The sequence below is a fragment of the Lissotriton vulgaris genome, chromosome 4_1 (genome assembly GCF_964263255.1).
Source record: "Lissotriton vulgaris chromosome 4_1, aLisVul1.2, whole genome shotgun sequence".
Lineage (NCBI taxonomy): Eukaryota > Metazoa > Chordata > Amphibia > Caudata > Salamandridae > Lissotriton > Lissotriton vulgaris.
The window spans coordinates 1,866,753,627-1,866,772,868 of NC_141691.1; the positions used below are offsets into that span (position 1 = coordinate 1,866,753,627).

The 19,242-nt window shown below is 42.5% G+C and overlaps 1 protein-coding gene across 1 annotated transcript in view; it reads right to left on the bottom strand.

The window, feature by feature from the left end:
- Window positions 1-655: 655 nt before the first annotated feature.
- Window positions 656-19,242, bottom strand: part of FBXO32 (F-box protein 32) — a 32,348-nt gene continuing 13,761 nt past the window's right edge. Inside the window, exons 5-9 of the mRNA XM_086966187.1 lie at window positions 12,777-12,870; window positions 11,586-11,770; window positions 9,497-9,679; window positions 8,739-8,882; window positions 656-6,793 (exon numbers count right to left, since the gene is read on the bottom strand). Of these exons, the coding sequence (XP_086822313.1) occupies window positions 6,704-6,793; window positions 8,739-8,882; window positions 9,497-9,679; window positions 11,586-11,770; window positions 12,777-12,870 (696 nt within the window). The 3' untranslated portion in view covers window positions 656-6,703. The remainder of the gene's footprint in view (window positions 6,794-8,738; window positions 8,883-9,496; window positions 9,680-11,585; window positions 11,771-12,776; window positions 12,871-19,242) is intronic.

Consider the following 19,242-nt stretch of genomic DNA (forward strand, 5'->3'; position numbering starts at 1 on the left):
CCCTCTATAAGACAAACAGTAACATAACATAATAGATGTTCTTTATTTAACTTAGTATTTACTATTTCCACAAGATAAAGACTAATCTAAAGACTTGGTCTGTTGTACTAGATCTTAGTCTTACTCATCGATTGCTTGAGCTTTCCTAAAACCTGCTCCAGGTTGTCCACCAAACTGATAGGCCCATAACTACTGGGATTGCTTCTGGCACCTTTTTTTTGGTTTGTTTTTTTACAAATGGGAAAAATTGTTTTTTTCCAGCTTCTTTAGGACAATAATTTTGGGTCTTATATTATTCTCGCATTGTATCTAAGAAAACAATTTGGGACCATATTTGAGAATATTTTAAGTGGAATTGGAGGTAAATGGATTTTGGAGTATCTGCACCTGCTGTGGTGAAATTCGAAAGTTATTTTATTGGTGTTACACTTCAACTTCACGTTTCCTCTTCTCTTCCATCTTGTCACTTGTCACGAGGGTGAAAGGTGGAGTAATAGCACTTCCTGTGTTGTCATTACAAGCTCCCTTCGTTTTACTTGAGGTGTTCTGCGGTGGCAATGAAATGGTCCAGATGCTGGGAAACTGCAGTTGTGTGTAGCAACCGCACAACTTTCACAATCATTCCATGGGAACATAAACACAGCAGAGAAGATAATTTGAAAAAGTGCTATTTATTGCAAATTGGTGTCAAAAACATTTTATAAAATATCCTGAAATATATCACAGTCATGTACAAAACGTTCCATTAAGTTTGGAGTAACACATGCAGAAGGTCTGTGCTTAGTTTTATGAATTGACAACTTTTAAAAATATCTGACCATCACAACATCAGCACCTAACCAACTTTTAAAAGTGAGAAAGCTTTTTCAGTGACGCTACCTAATTGGACATTTAATGGTCTCGACCAATAATTCGAATATTAAATGTGAGGATTAGGATATATTGTTCTAAATGTAAGGTAGAGGGAGTCCGATCAACTTAAATAACCTAATCTTCCCCAAACCTGCACACCCCAAGGCAATGCCTGCCTTCTACATTTTAAATTCGCAACACAATCTAAGCTTTGCTCTTTATACTTTAAGGTATCATTCATAATGCAAGGTGGCAAATATCCTATTCTGCAAAAGTGTGTTCTTACATCATTTTATGGGCAAATTACAGATTCTTGGAAAGGGGCATGTACTGAAAAACTACTTTGCACATGCCCAGAATTCGGTAAGGCCTTAAGATTAAATGACAAACGGAAGTTAGCATATTATATGATTCCATTATCCCAACTTTCATTTCCTAAAAAAAAACCAGACAATAATAATTGACATAGAAATCAATTGTCCTAAGCCAACTCATCTTAAGAGACATTATTAGGCCACAGATGGTCAGATCCTTCAAGGGTTATATGTAATCAATGCTACCATGCCCTGATAAAACGGCAGCATATAGTTGGTATAATCCTATGTAAAAGAGTTACTAACACATTAGGGGTTCAGACCTTATACTGTAAATTATTCAACAGTCCAGTGCTTTAAAAAAAAAAGTCACACACAACAAAAAATGTTTTTGCTTTACGTAAGGTGCTCAAAAGTGCAGAACATAGAAAGCTATATGGAACATAACTTGTGAACTAGTGATAAAAGCAAAATAAGGAGTTTCTGGTTCTTATCAGGTGGGGGACAAAGCATGTGTGTGGTAGACTCACAGAAAAAAATAATCAAGCAACTTGTGCATATTTAATAAAATTGTGAAATCGCTTGTGCAAGGAAAAAGCAGACACACCTGAAGTTATTTAATCAGTATTGCACAAAATTAGAACCATTCTTAAAGCTTTAAATATACAACATGTATACATATAGTTATACAGATTATGTGCAAATTATGATCAAAAAGAACCGTGTTCAGTCATTTATGGACTGTTTTTTAAAGTCAAAGCAATGTAAAAAACAAATACCATTAAAAAACAGTACACAACATATCACATATTTAATACAATATAAATCTATACAAATATCATCTTAAAGGTGCATATTGTATGCACTACAAATCTTAACCGAATTATAGGTTTGCATTCAGTATTATCCAGTGAAAAGGGTCATCACCCTTGGGAAGGTAATTATCTGCTTCTTGATCCAATGTGTGCTTCAAGATTTGATGAGGCTTCGCATTACACATGTAACACATACGCCTAATCTAGTACAAAGTTATCTTTCAAAGGAGGGACCATGGATCCCTGGGCAACAGTCACATCCACATCCCTTTAATGTATTGTTCACTTTTACTATCTTCTGGCTAAGGAGCATCCAGCCCTTCTAATTGGCTAGCAAAATAGTGGATAACCACACTAGTTTTGGTTCAGCAGTACCCTTTCTTTTTCAGAAGGAGGCAAGATACTTTCCAATTTTCAAGCACTGTTCATGCCACCCACCCTTTACATGTCCACCCATCCATCAGGCAAGTAACCTCTGAAGCATTCTGTCCATTTGTACAGCACCTTACACATGCCCAAGATCCTTCTCACAGTCCACTTTTCCTTGAGTCCAACACATTTAATTCCCAAAATGTTAATGGAAATTGAACATAGTTCAACATAGGTCTCGTTGAGCCGGATACTTTTTTCCCCATTCAACCGCGGACTGCAGAAAAACCAGTTAGCATTAGTTGTACAATATCTCTAGTAATACAGTTTTAAGTGCATACGAAAAACAGGACAGTTGGGAGACAGGTCCCAAAGACAGCAATATACTCTAGATATCATTGCTAGTAAAATTCACCATCCTGGCTAAGATCGATTTCCTAAGCTTCACCCTAATTGATGAGAACGTTACGTTTTAAATCTGCATTTATCAGCCCCTTCTTCTATGGTCACTGCAAATTTGTTTGACCTTCTAGCCCTTTTAGATAGGAGTCCACTTTATGGATCCTTCCATCTGATATGACATATCTGTGAAAGGCTAAAAGAAGAAAGTTTCGCTTTGTCAGCCCTCTATTTTGAAACTGTTTAGGATGAGGAACCACTTGGTGGTGCCTGTACCTTTTGTAATCTGTGGGACCAAAGTAGAGAGCTTGACTTTGTGGCCCTATACACTGTAGGACATTCAAAGGCTCAAACTGATCCAATTTAACTGGACATAGATTGAAGAACATGGATGTAAATAGCGAAGAATAACTTTCAGGAATGAGTCAACATATGTATTTACTTGATTGGAAAGTTAAAATATTAGAGCAGAGGCTAAAACGTAATGAACGTTTTGAGTTACTTAGTGGTTCAGTTGTTGCTGTTGATAACTACATAAGTCCTGCTAGATAAAAATGCACTGTTATCCACCATCTCTATGCCTCAGATCCTTTTTTAACAAGAAATATCCTCAGTCTCACTTTATTCATGAACCAGACAGGACTGCAAAATGTAAAGATTAAATATTGCCCTTCGTAAGGTAGCAACACCTTCAACAATTAAATTATGAAAGAATTCAAAATGACAAGCAATTCAACCACAACTGATATAGATGGAAAAAGTCCTTTTGCCACCACATTTTAGTGGGGGGTTTGGCGATTTCTCTTTTCCAAGAATTACTTTTTTTTTGTAAGCGCCTTTTTAAGAGGAATGAACATATAATTCAGTCTCATCACCCCCCCCCCCCCCCCAAACACATTAGCACAATCATGTTTAGCCCAGCTCTGAAATATGCATATTCAAGCCTGGATACACAGGCATACAGAGTGCTTCCTTTTGTGTATCGGCTTCTTTATGCTTTCAACCACACACAGACCGCTTACTCTCCAGATGCGCAGTGTGAGTGGTACTGTGACGTGAGAGGAACTTGGCAGTATTCCCAGCAACCCCAGATGTTTTTCTTTGCTCTCCTAAATTGATGCTCTCTACTGATGACGAGCTCAACCCAGAAACAAGTGTCTAGAGATATACAGCAATGTCTGCACCATCTTTGATGAAAAACTCAAGCTAATTTTGAAGTAAGTTTGAGCTGTGTACTGCATTTACCAAGTTGCAAAGGGGCGAACTGTGCTGGGACTGTGAGGCAGTGAGCTCCCAACCCCCATTCTAATTAAACTCCTTTACATAGTATTAAGTGAGTACTACCACATGAACTTTGTTATCAACTGATTTGCAAGCGAGGTGAGGTACTTTAAATAGGGAAAGTGTTGCTATAGGGGTGCATGTATGCTTCCTTCATCCGAAGCATCATGAGTGGCCGACCTCAGACTTGTTCTTGGTTTTGAATGAAAGGAAAATATGTCACGCCATACCATACCAAAATGCTGCCCTTTTCCTGCCCCAACCAGCTCCTTGTTCTGCTGCCATGGAAAACAGCACTTTGGCAAGGCCTCCACTTGACACAGTTCTGAAACATCCTTAGGTTATTTCATTTTGTGGATGTGTCAACAACCAAATGCAACTATTAGTGTACGTAACACGATTGTTCCTTAGTAACAGTGTGCTCATTGCAAAGGAAGAAATTTACCAAAATCGTCTCTGGAAAGAACATGCTATTGCTTACTAGAAATTTTAAACCACACTTGATCACGGACCAACGTCATGTGGAACTAGTTCAGTGAAGACAGTGGGCCATGGTGAGAAAGGGCAAAATGGAGACAGTGCCAGCCCAGATCTTATATGGCGTAGTTTGGAATGTTCTGTAGATATTAGAAGTGCATCTATTATACCATATAAGAATGTTCTATTCTCATTCTATTCTGTTATACGGAAATTGCTTTACTCCTGCATACTCAAATTATCTAGGCTTTGACCCTATGAGAACATTAAGTCTGAACTAACTGTGTTCGGTATAGAAAGAGCTGCTAGGCTAAGTTTCCTTTCAACTTTTTTTTACCATCCAAGTAGATCTTTTATGTAGGAGGGGTATAGCCACACATGGGTACCAAGTATGCTGCGCCTCTCCGATAAAATCCCAATAAGGGTTAACTGGGTCTAGAGGAGCTTGTATTTCTGTTAAGAGGGAACATAGCTTATCAGTTCGGACCAGCTCGCTGAAATGTCACTTTAGGGAGTCAGTCTATAATGGCATAGAGGAGCTAAAATGCATCAAGTTTAATTACCAGTGTTTCAGATTAATCCAATCAGTTCCTATCACTTTTTACACGTATGAGATGATATTGTGAAACAGAATCTACCTGTGTTGGGGGGGGTGGGAGTCAGATGCTACTGAAGCGCTCAAGTTAGCAACCTACAGTAGAGCAGTCTGCCCTTAATAGGTGCTCATGCATAACTGCAGTCCGCACTAACAATAATTAATATGATTTGAGTTTTCAAATGCAATAACTTTTCCAGATACAATGGCAGTACCTAAGGCTGATTATTCCCACAGCTACAGAAGAGGCCAATTTTAAAATCATTTCTGCTCATCTAAACTACTTTCAGTATAATTATTCACCCTCTAACCCTTCCCCATAGCTCAAAATTGGTACTTGTATTCTGTTAACATTTTCATGATGAAAAAAAATGTTTTTAAAAAAAACTGTGGACCCCAAAATAATGAACAGTTTCAGTTTCTCAGGATGAGATCTCCTATATTTCTAGAGATAGAATCTGCACAGTTGAAATGTTTTGCTTTAGGGAAACCATCCGAAAAGACCTCCTGAATCTTAGATTCAGAACCATATGGAGCTACAGAAACACCATTGGTCTTTTATATTATTAGAACAGGCAGAAAATTACAACCTGGAACGATAAGAAAATAGACCTTCACAAAAAGCGAAAGACTTGGGGACTTGGGCATGGGGGAACTCCTGCCTTCCTTAAGTGGATCATATTATAAATACACATACATACACACAGCAAGACTTTGTCCCCTGCAGTAATGGATAGTTTTAACAAACTCTTTACGTGCTGAGCCAATTAGACATACACATATTTGTGTTGCTTACACTCACAAACACTCTTTTTTCTACTCCTCAGCTATAAACCGTTCAATATTGAGTAATGCAAAACACACACATGTAAGAAATAATCAAAGGGTCAGAACTAGAAATTGGCTGCTCCGCAAAAAACAGATAAAAGTTGGTTATTGGCTACAAATCCACAGTTCCCTTCTTGTTTCATCATTTGAAAAGAAATATACGAAGGATTCACAACCCATATTTAAGAAGAGTTGGTGAAAATAAATCCATTTTGTACGATATTGTAGAGGTAGAAAATAGGTGCGACTTTTCCTTTAAACTGTGCAGTGAACCACATTCTGATTTTTCGAGAGATCTTAAAAAGGGTTCAATTTGATGAAGTTGGTGATTCACGTTTTTCACAACGATGCCTTTGAAGTTCAATGTTTTCTAAATGTGTTTATCCGTAAACAAAATCCAGATCAAGTTTATTCACCATCATCTTAGCATTGTTCTAATTTATCCATTGGATACATTCCATTTTACCATAGGAGAGATTGCCTTCTTTCTTCATGCGTAAGATTGTCTTACACTTGCACTCCGACCCGAAATCAATGTAAATTTCCATTGCACATCCTTTTTGTCCCGTCATATCAACTTTCAGGTTCACAGGATTCTCTTTGCTTGCATGTGACTAAGTTAGCGTTCACTTCTGCCCAGTCTTCCACTCAACTCAAGAGTCTATCAGCATTCATCAAATATATTGACACTATTTACATCTGAATGCAAAAGCTCAGTCGTGGAATTTGTCCATGGATCATTAGTCAATAGTAACTGGGTAACTCCACATTTTTCAGAATTTGAACAAGTTTATGAAGTCCTGGGGCATCAGGGAAACAGAACAGCTCTCTGGATTGTTGGCTGTGCATGGGTGCTCTGTGCCCTAAAAAAACAACACATTATATAGACGATTTACAATGTTCTTCATAGTTATAATGACTAACTTTCCTACCAGCTAGCATAAGACTCTCATAAGTAAACACTTACCAAGCAATATAAAGTTAGTCAAAATACTTTGACTATAAATATATAATCATAAAAGCCGCAATACATCAAACACACACATTAATATAAAAACATGTTAATATAGTGTTGTCACACAGCAGGTTTTAAAAGCGCATAACGGCAATACAGACACCGGAAGCAGACAACATTTGTAGAATACAAAGTGCAGGTCGATAGTAACGAAAATTGTATCTTTTTGATACTGGATTTAAAATCTTAGTATAAACACTGAAAAAATTTACAATTTTTTTTAATGAAATAAAATCTGGCCAAAAAAATTCATCACACAAACATGAAGAGACAGAGTCATTGCTTCATTGGCCCAATTGGAAGCACAGTAAATGAGGTATGGTCCCAAATATAAATCACTCCATAAGGCCTCCCTCCCAAACTTGAATGGCCATAGGGACGCCCCTTGGCTGGGGCAGCTGCGCGCCTTATAAAAACTACTAACATAACATAACATAACATAACATAACATAACATAACATAACAAGGTAAGGTTCGGTAAACATAGTAGTTTGGATTGGGACATAGTTAGGAGTAGTGGACATTTTTTGGTTCTATTTACTCAGGCAAAACAGGTCTTCTGCCCATAAAATGTTTTTGATCTTGAATTTATCCACCTTTTGAAAGGTGGAGGGGGTTCAATAATACCTAGGGTCTGTCACTCACTCAGTGTAATTTTAATGTAAGAGATCCAAGGTTTTTTCAAACCCAAAGTGACATGGCTGGTATTCATTTAACAAATAGATTTATCTAATTGAAATGGACCTTTAAATGTTGACTTATACATTTTGAAGTTTGCAGGGTATGAAAGGCTTCCCTACATTAAGGGGGAGACATTCCGAAGAAGTAAAGCTCAAGAAAAAAAAAACATTGCTACCATGCCTGCAGGTGGTAATGGGATCCATCCATGATTCATTTTCTGTATACTTCATGCATTAAATAAACTGACTTTCTTGATTGTCTTTCAAATGTCACAATGCTGTCCAGCACCCAAGCTGGGCCCTAGAGGCGTGGTGCAAGATTAACAAGCTTGTCCTCGGCTATTAAGCTCATAGTAAAATACACCATACCAATTCATATGAGATGTTTGTATAGAGGAGATAGCAGGCAACACAAAGTTATGGTCAATACGATTAGCCATGCATATCCAACAATATGTAGTCCCTTAATGGGTGGATAACCCATACCATATTTACCCATTTGGAGAGTTACCCAACAGGATCATGGATAGTCTGGTGGTCTGACCATACAGCCACTGGTGTGGCAGATGCATCAGGGCTATAGCAGCCTAGTGCATCATATCTGCCACACCAGTCCCAGCTGGATCACCAAATGTTGAGTACCTCACCAGGGCATGGAATTTTCTCCTGAAGTTACTCCCATCAGCCAGAAGCCAGGATTTAGGGCTGAATGGAGCTTTGTGAGGGCTTCTGCTCTTCTTTTTGACATGGCTCTTGCGAGTGACTCCGCCCATCACCAGTGACTCTCTACCCCCCCAATCCCCCCCCCCCCCCCATTCCATTTCTTCAATACAGCTCCCTTTGGCTCCGCTCCATCCTGACGCCAAACACGAGTGAGTCCTGTACCGTTATCTCCAGCCGTGGGCCTATTTTAAAATTCATATACAGAAACTGATGCGCTGGGAAATTTCTTAGTCCTTGGGAACCCACCCTTCACTGCCCTCAGGCTTCTTTAGGAGTATGGTCTGTTAACATCCTCTTCTAAACCAGGGATTACATTTTCATAATTGGATAGGTTACACAAACAAACTATTTGCATGTAGATAGAATATTTGTCGTTCTCAGTGCACTGACCTTCCAGGACAATATGTGGCAGTGTCTGCAGAGCTGGAGTGTGTCGCAGTATTGTTCCTTCTTTGGGTAACATCGTACCAGCTTGAAGTACATTTTCTTCCAATCCAACTGCCCTTTGTCAGACAGAATGAGTCGTTTTCGAATCTACAAAAGTGAACAATGGTTTCTTTGGACTCTGGTTTAAGCACAATATCTTTTTTTTATTTTAAAGTGAGTGCTAACTATTTGGTGTCCCTGCGCTGACAGGCTCATCAGTGAAAATGATCTAGTTACAGCAATATATTTTGTCCAGAAGACATTACTGTGACCAACAGGAATACAATTCAAAGTGTTATCGAGCATCAGAGTTCAGACACAAACATGGGTTCCAACCTGCTGACTGGGAATGAATTGGAAGACACAACAACATGTCATAAATGGATTTAACAATCCATACACACAAATACTGCAACATACAGAATAATGAATAAAATACAGAGTCATCTACTCTGTCCAATTAAAGTCTCCAATTATTCTAGACAGGTGTCACTTCATGTTTACCACTACATGTTGAAAAAACGCAAACCTTTATGGTACATTAATGTACCAACTCACAATCAAGAGTCAAGCTAAGTCAAAATGCAAATTTATTACTCGAATTATAGTTTAACCTGTGTTTTAAAAATGGCTCCTACACTATCAGGGTGCTACACTTGCAAATCTTTGGGGAATGCAGTCCTACGTGGAAAGGACAATAAAGGCATCAATAACTATCATACCTGTCTGTCTGTGAAGTGGTACTGGCAGAGCTTTTTCCACAAAGGTCGGTCCTCGCTCAGCACTTGCAGCTCAGAAGACACCTGTCCTAGGCAGACAATGTCCCTGCCGTCTGTCAGCCGCTGCATGATGTTGAGTTGCAAATACAAGGGCAAGTCTGTGAAGATCATTCCCTTGAGGGCAGGCTGGAAAGAAGACATCTTTCAAAGTTAGACCAGGTGCAAAACAAAATAGGCACAAGAATCTTTTCAGGCCCAATTTGACAGAAATTAAAAACATTACAAAACTTCAGCAAATCAAGTGGATACTTAAAGGGCGTTTATATGACCAGCAGTGGAAAAAGACTGGTAAACCCCATTTCAAATGTGGACTTCAAAACATAAGACTACCAAATCTGGACTGCTAAAATATTACCCTACAAAAATGTTGAGCTGCCTTAATGCCCACCAACAAGTTGCTGTCGTTAAATGCATTAGGACTGGAGCTTGAATAGTTATTTAATAAACTCAGTCCTCAAATATGTAGGAAGGGAGTTTGCCTGAGGTTTAAGAATGATGGATATACGTCTACGTTTCTGCAGAGATTTACCTAAATTCGAAATTGTTTGAGCTTTTGCAGTCTGTTTTCACGTGGAATGCTCCATACTTATTGAACCCTGCAAATATTGTGTGTCTGTTGGAAGACAAATTCACTTCCTCTTTACATATTTCATAACAGAACTGAAGATCAAATCAGACAACCACTCTGGCAATATATTCACAATATTAACTGAGAATGAGAGGCCGGTGTTACTCCTTTCAACTTAGGATGCCCATCATGGATATTATACAGGGTATTATAGGCATTAATGCAAAAGAACATTTTAGATCCTTTTACGAAGGTGAACCAAGTAAGTATAGCCCCATTTTCATAAACATATGTGGCAAACGTTCTACAAAAACAGTGTAGGCTTTATTTGCACCCTTACTCCGTACACCTTAAAGTAAAACTGCCACTGCGCTAAGAATTTTACACTTTATCCCAAAATGTCAGACTAACTAATGGAATGCAAAAGTTGAGTCGAAAGGGGGAAAGGAGGTCTTTCCTCCACAAAGGTAAGTAATGGTTTTGGGCCAAATCAAAATTATGTATAAAAATAGAAAAGGAATAAATTATGGTAAAACGTATTAAACAAAATGAATGCAAGGATGAATATTAATAATAGAATAGCAATGATTTATTAAGCATTTTAAGATAAAATGGGGCTTATGTTTTACTTCTGATCATTCTGTTCTGCAACATCTACATCATCAAGGAATTTTATTGATGGCCTGGCAGGTCAGCGCTTGCTAGTAGCAATATTTTGTGTTCAAATTCTACTCCACAATCTAAATAGCATCAGGCAGTCTGATGAGGAGAATCCCTAAAATTACACCAAAATTAACTATGGCTCGTGTGCATCTGGCTTTGAAAATTTATAGGCAAGCTGCACGTGCCTTTTATTGTAATAATATGCTTGCCAATCAATTTCCATTAATGAGCCAATGTTCTTCGAAAATGAGACAACTATACAAACTCCCTCGGAAGGCAATCATTTCTTCTCATCCCCTTTCCCATTTTTAAATGCTTTTCCAGAATCATTCTTCCCGACCTACATAACAAATTTACTCGCTACATGCCCATCAAGTACATGACATCTTTTAACCACCTGAACTTAACTAACAACACCCACAAGCAAAAGAGAGTGGTACTTTTCCAGGCACTGAGGAGCAAGCAGCATATACACAAATTAACTCCCTACTCTCATTCTTCTCAGGAAATGGGCAAGAACACCACAGATACATGCAAAAACCTAAGGAATAAGCAGTTGATGGGAACTTTTGATACTATCTTGTTTAAATTGTAGGTGCCTTGACTATTTCGTTTCTATTCACAATGTCTAGATCATTCTCTTACATTAAAATGCATTCACCATTCATTCAGACTCCATTCTCATTCATGACCATTCAGTTTCATTTACAAAGTCCCATTTCTTTTCCATTCATGATGCATGGAACATTAAGAAGATCTCAGAGGAAGACCCAGCTAACGAGAAAGAAGGAATCCTCTTACCCGAGTGATGTGGATATTATTCAGCTGCTGCTGCCAGTGAAGGATGGTCTCCATTCTGTACACCCAGAAATTGATATTTCCGACCAGAACAGACTTGCCCACCCTTTGGACGAGGCAGCACAGGGATGTGTAAAGGGTCTGCAGCAATTCCTTTATAAGTCGAATGTTCTGTTGGTCTTCAAGGACTTAGGGAAGGAAAGACATTTTGAATGTTACCATTCAGATCACCATTTTATCATACAAATAACAGTCATTTTGACAACACTGAAAAGAAAAGCCTTCTCTAGAGATTATTCAAACTCAACACCAAAGACAGCCTTAGCATAAAGTTGCATTGGAGATTGGACGCAATACAGTTTCCTCACGGGAGCATAGGAGCAAATGAACTGCATGTCCCATTATGCTGTTAAAATGCTAAGGTGGATACACTGACATACTACCACAGACTACCATCATTTCAGAAAGTTAAATTAGCACCGTCTATGGAGGATGTCGATTAACTAGGCTAATTCGAACTCTCCTGGTTGCTTTCAAAAGGCACTGCCCTTCTCAGTCTGCAAACACCAACCCAATTTGGGACAGGATTCCACGCACATCATGATCTTCTTCCTAACCCCTCAGGAATCTAAGTTGGTTATTTCTTACGCCTCCCAAAAAAGTCAGGTGTTTAATCTCAGGCCTTCTAGTACAAAACATGGATATAATGGAAATGCACAGAGGTTGCATTTTAACTTCTCCCCTGCTGGTGACGGAACCAATCCGTCATCAGCCGCGGTCGCGCTGTGCTGATGACGGAGCGGTTCCGTCACGGCCCGCTCAGAACGCCTGCGTGGCGCGGATTCCGCCCCTGCGCTGAACGTTCTATTGAGCGGGCGGGCCGTGACGGAACCGCTCCGTCACCAGCATGCGCCCCCGCGCGGCCGCCCCGCCCCCTTAGCACTGCGGCGGAATAGCCGCCGCAGTGAAGGGGTTAAAGAAAGTTATTTCCTTCAAATACATAAGATTATTCAATGGTGGCGTGGTATGGCTCCTACATGCGGTTAAGCATTTCTTAAGATCTATAACTACTTATGTGTGAAGGATCATGGTGACAACTGAACCATTACCAGTTGCTTTCACGTATCGCTGATTATCACTGAGACAGAGTCTCTATACAGGTCTTGTACGCTTTTTGGGAGGTAGCTCGCTTACCTTTCTGCACAACCTTTTCCAAAATGTTCATGTAGTTCTTCTGAGCGATGCCACTTAGGGAAGTGAGCTGGGACTTTGCTATCAGCTCCAGCAGCTGGAAGAAAAATAAAAAATAAAAAAAAGTGTCATCTTTGGAGGCAGCAAAAAGAAGTCCAAACAGCATTTCAAGTTCATTTTGACCAGGATACATTCCATACAAAAATAGCAATACTGCTGAATTATTCTCGACCTGTACTTTTATTTTGAAATCCCACATACAGGTGCGAATTTGAGCTTTTTGCCCTAAAAACACATTCGGAAAATGAAACGTGTCACAGAAAACAGAAGGTTACAATACTGCACGGATCAAAAGACCAGCATTTGCATTCCATTACCATTAGTTCCCTGCTAAAGAGATGCCAGTTCTAAGTGATTACCTAAATCTCTGCATATGAAGACCCCCAAATAGAGATCACATTTGAGTTTCCCTAAGAAGAAGGAATCCCACCATTCCAAAAACAAAAACTGGACTTTTAAAACAGGATTCAGAACAGTTTCTTCCTGCAGTTAATGATGAAACTCACAGGTTATTCAAACATGCCTTTCACAAATGCGGTGCCCTCTCCATCACCTTCGTGCCCTTTCTGAGCAAACATGCAACAAAGACAGGCTAAGAATAAAATAAAAATATCCCCAGTTTCCACAGGAATTTTATGGTAAGATAAGAGAAATAAGTGCAGAGTATGCTAACTTTTATGATGCAAATGCAGCCCTCAGAAGCCCTTCCTCTAAGCAGCTTTATGCTACACTGCACAAGGAAAAACCCTTAGCCTTCCTGCATAATTGAATGACCTAACTATAAGTCTGGACTCACTGTGTGCAACATGTAGACCTGCATGATCAGGAGTAGATACTTTGCAGATCGTAAATTTCACAGTTGGCCTTAACGGTATAAGATGAACCGAAAGCTGCGCAGTAAAGTCCAGTTATGTATCTGGACAACTCTTCCAGGACAGTCGTTGAAAAGAAACAGTTGCTAATCAGGAGTCAATAGTGTTTTGCTCTATACCGTGTTGCTTGAATTTCTGGCTAACTCAATCAACACCCGCCTGTGAGCCCATGCTCTCCAAGGAGCAGCATTTTAGTCACTGGTGAAGGCTCCCTTTGAACCAGGTGACATGCAGCTATCAGCCCAGTGCTGCAGTGTGGGCGAGGAGTGACTCAAACCAACCGATCCTCCGCCACCCACCTCCCTGCAGTATAACTTGAACATCAGTTGGCTTTCTGACTGAGTGCTCTATTAAAATCTCACGTGAACTCTTCAACCTTGACATCTGCTGACAGGAAAAACAGGCTTGCGGTGCCAACATGCCTGAGAAGGGCGCCTTGCTTGCATGACTCATCAACAGGGCAACAGAACAAACAATACAATACTGGCTCATCTGGTGGTTCCAGTTATATCAATTCAAATAGAGGTTTTCTTTTAAAACTGGTAATCCACTTGATGTTAGGCATACCGCAAAGGGGGATTGGATTTTCCTGAGCTTGATGTAATAGGTTACCTCCTGTAGTCAAGGTTGTTCAGAGGTGAGTGTAGATCTTGGCGATGAAGGCACGAGGGTCGCTTACGGTTTGTGGTTGGTTGGAGCGTCTTGATCTGACAGTGTAATGTAGAAGTGTGCCAAAGAAGCTACAATGGACACTCAACTAAGGAAAACAAGCCTTGGTCACTAGGAATATTCAAAGGTTTTTGTCTGGAAGATATTTTAGTGCCCCTCTTTTGGCAGTTCTGCACCCTCTTCGGCTTACAACACTTGCGAGGATTCACTCAACAGCAGGGATGCACTTGGTGCTATGCAGGAGTGAGAGGCCACAGATGGTATCATAGTTGTCCTTCTCCTGGACCATCTTCATTATTCTTGTCCCTGAGTAAACTTGAAGGTAATATGAGAGGGCCCGCAAAGGTCATACGAGCCTCCTGCCATTCCAAAATGAGCCTACGCTGAGGCTCATGCTCCTTTCCTACCTTCAGCCGAACCCACACATTAAACTGAGTTCCTCACTGAGGAAAAGAGGATCTAAAACCACCACCTGCATACTGAGAGAGTTACCATTAATGGAGCCATTCTGACCCACGTACCCAAAACGGCATCAACTGACTACCCAGGTAAATGGAAGGTGTAACTAAGGGCTAGGTGGAGTTACATTGTGATACAAAAGTTATTTTTCTGTTGTTTACATTTTTTCAAGTCGGTTTTATTTTCAGTTGCGGTGACTTTTGTGATTTTTTATTTTTATTTAAAGTCATCTATTTGTCGACTTTTTCGGGTCTGTGCACTGCTGCTTTCTACCTCTTAATGTTGATGATGTCAGCTGAGGTTATGAAATCTAGCGGAACCTAATTAATCGGATGGCTCTTTCAAGGATGAACGGGCAATAAGCATCAGTATGTCATTTGTAAAGTGCTACAATTCATCGTGGGGTGATGACAGACTCCCGTGGCCCATCTCTGGGCGATGGCAGACTCCCGTGGCCCATCTCGGGCGATGGCAGACTCCCGTGGCCCATTGTGGGGCGATGGCAGACTCCCGTGGCCCATTGTGGGGCGATGGCAGACTCCAGTGGTCCATCTCGGGGTGATGGCAGACTCCCGTGGCCCATCTCGGGGTGATGGCAGACTTCCGTGGCCCATCTCGGGGTGATGGCAGACTCCGATGGCCCATCGTGGGACGATGACAGACTCCGGTGGCCCATCGTGGGGCGATGTAAGACTCCCGTGGCCCATCAAGGGGCGATGTTAGACTCCCGTGGCCCATCGAGGGGCGATGGCAGACTCCCGTGGCCCATCTCGGGGCGATGTTAGACTCCCGTGGCCCATTGTGGGGCGATGGCAGACTCCCGTGGTCCATCTCGGGGTGATGGCAGACTCCCGTGGCCCATCTCGGGGTGATGGCAGACTCCGATGGCCCATCGTGGGACGATGACAGACTCCGGTGGCCCATCGTGGGGCGATGTTAGACTCCCGTGGCCCATCGAGGGGCGATGTTAGACTCCCGTGGCCCATCGAGGGGCGATGGCAGACTCCCGTGGCCCATCTCGGGGCGATGGCAGACTCCCGTGGCCCATTGTGGGGCGATGGCAGACTCCCGTGGTCCATCTCGGGGTGATGGCAGACTCCCGTGGCCCATCTCAGGGTGATGGCAGACTCCCGTGGCCCATCTCGGTGTGATGGCAGATTCCGATGGCCCATTGTGGGACGATGACAGACTCCGGTGGCCCATCGTGGGGCGATGGCAGACTCCGGTGGCCCATCGTGGGACGATGGCAAACTACCGTGGCCCATCGTGGGGCGATGGCAGACTCCCGTGGCCCATCGTGGAGTCATGGTAGATGTCCGTGGCCCATCCTGGGCCCATACACAGGCTGTAGCCACCTTTCTAGGAGACTGCGCCCTACACAGGCACATCTATGGGTTACAGCACGCTCTATCCAGACTTGAAGGAACCGTGATGCAGAGTTTTATGTTGTTTTTCTTTTGCGACTTGGACTTCAGAAGCTGTCGCACTCGCCCCCTTGCAGTTCTGTGTTGATGATTGCCAAGTCCTCACGAGCTCCTTGTTTTCCAAACGGACATAACAAATTATTTGTCTGGCAGAGTGGTTACAGACAGGACCCCACGTGCTCGAGAACCACTAAAACGGCATAAATAAGACGCATACGCCAAGGCGCAGGTAAATATTATTACAAACCACATGGCCCAGAGCAGAAAGGGGGAGGAGGGAAGCGCTTGAATCTGGGGATTGTAATATTTCATTAGACAATGCCAAGTCCTCCCCCTCCCCGAAGGCGGGCGCCTGCCAAGTCATCTCACAAAGCCCTGCAGTTAGGAGAAGGCTTACTTTATTTTTTCCCCTTAAAGCTAATGTACAGCGGCGCACGTGACGTCATAAATCAGACCAATGGCCCCCGACACGTCATAAGGAGCTGCTCCCAAGACTGATCTGTGGGATGGAGATTTTTGTTCTGCGTACAGAGCCTACCATCGCACTTGAGGAATGACGACCTTTGCAGCAATGTTAACCTCTGCTTGGAAGCACTGAACGCAAAGAGGCTCTGCAGGTAGCCTTAGTGCACACGTCTGCAGGGCGGCTCTGAAGGAAGGCCAGACTTCAGCCTCGCTCCACCCTCCAGTCTACGCGCTTCCTGGTGGAAGTAAGGAAATCCACCCGCAGCACAGCTACAGAGAGGCGAGTCTCCAGCCAAGGTCTGTAGGGTTCTGCATATATAGCTGCAACTATGACGCCGGTCTCCAGCCAAGGTCTGTAGGGTTCTGCATATATAGCTGCAACTATGACGCCGGTCTCCAGCCAAGGTCTGTAGGGTTCTGCATATATAGCTGCAACTATGACGCCAGTTTCCCGCCAGCCTCCAGCCAAAGTCTGTAGGGTTCTGCATATATAGCTGCAACTATGACGCCAGTTTCCCGCCAGCCTCCAGCCAAAGTCTGTAGGGTTCTGCATATATAGCTGCAACTATGACGCCAGTTTCCCGCCAGCCTCCAGCCAAAGTCTGTAGGGTTCTGCATATATAGCTGCAACTATGACGCCAGTTTCCCGCCAGCCTCCAGCCAAAGTCTGTAGGGTTCTGCATATATAGCTGCAACTATGACGCCAGTTTCCCGCCAGCCTCCAGCCAAAGTCTGTAGGGTTCTGCATATATAGCTGCAACTATGACGCCAGTTTCCCGCCAGCCTCCAGCCAAAGTCTGTAGGGTACTGCATATATAGCTGCAACTATGACGCCAGTTTCCCGCCAGCCTCCAGCCAAAGTCTGTAGGGTTCTGCATATATAGCTGCAAATATGACGCCAGCCTCCAACCAAAGTCTGTAGGGTTCTGCATATATAGCTGCAACTATGACGCCAGTTTCCAGCCAAAGTCTGTACGGTTCTGAATGTATAGCAACTACGAACAAGCCAGCCTCCAGTCAAAGTCAATACGGTTCTGCATATATAGCAACTTCGAACAAGCCAGCCTCCAGCCAAAGTCTATACGGTTCTGCATATATAGCATTTACAAACAGGCCAGCCTCCAGTCAAAGGCTGTACGGTTCGGCATATATAGCAACTACGTACCGGTCAGCCTCCAACTAAAGGCTGTAGGGTTCTGCATGTATAGCAACTACGGAGAGGCCTACCTCCAGCCAAAGTCAGTACGGTTTTGTGTGTGTGAATATATATATATATATATATATATATATATATATATATATATATATATATATATATATATATATATATATATAGTAAACTCCTACTCCTGGCCACCCCATCCCTGGCAGAACGCCCAGGCACGGACCTCAGCAAACTCCAAAACAGCTCCAAAAAACTCAAATGTTGTGCAAATGCAGTGTAGATTTATTCCATTATAATCCACAGATGTATACAGGCATAATGCCTGCCATGACGCGTTTCGCTCATCTCACGCAAACTTGATCTCAGCTACGAGAGGGGAGCCTTCAGCCAGAGACTGTAAGGTTCTGCATATATATAGAAAGCAACTACGAGAGGGGGCCTTCAGCCGAAGCCTCTGTAGTTCTGCATACATAGCTACAACGCGGAGGCCAGCCTCTAGCCTTATATCTGTTGAATGCCCTATACAGGACAGCTTAATACTAAGGCCACTCAAATTTTGCAAGAAAAAAAAATACACACGGAGCAACTCTAAGCAAGGTAACCTTGTCGTCTGAGGCTAAGGTCTGGGTCGGCGTACAGAGGTTGAACAGGAAAGTTAGTTTACTTATGCAAGTGAGCATTTCACAGTGGGTAACTTGTGCGGGTCAAACTATTTCTCCAAGAATACTACAATCCCTTTGCATGGCTAATAAATATTTAGAGCATAGTCACAGCTGATCACACCAGCTTGGAAAACCTTCATAGGCAATACAACTGCCCCTACATAGAAGCAAGTTCTTGAAACCAAAAATCAATCAATCAATCACAGCATTTGTATAGCGCACTACTCACCCAAATGGTCCCAAGGCGCTAGGGAAGAGGAGTACGCTAATGCTCGAACAGCCAGGTCTTGAGTTGCTTCCTGAAGGCGAGGTGGTCCTGGGTCAGTCGGAGGTGGGTCGGGAGGGAGTTCCATGTCTTGGCGGCGAGGTAGGAGAAGGACCGTCCTCCTGTGGTGGCTCTTCGGATGCCGGGGACGGCGGCGAGGGCGTGGCCGGTCGATCGAAGCTGGCGTTTGGGAGCGTAGAAGTTGAGGCGGCTGTTGAGGTATCCCGGGCCTTGGTTGTGTAGGGCTTTGTGTGCGTGGGTGAGAAGTCGGAAGGTGATTCTCTTGTTGACCGGGAGCCAGTGCAGGTCTCTCAGGTGTCCGGAGATGTGGCTGTGACCGGGGATGTCTAGGATGAGACGTGCTGAGGCGTTCTGGATCCGCTGGAGTCTCTTCTGGAGCTTGGCGGTGGTTCCGGCATAGAGGGAGT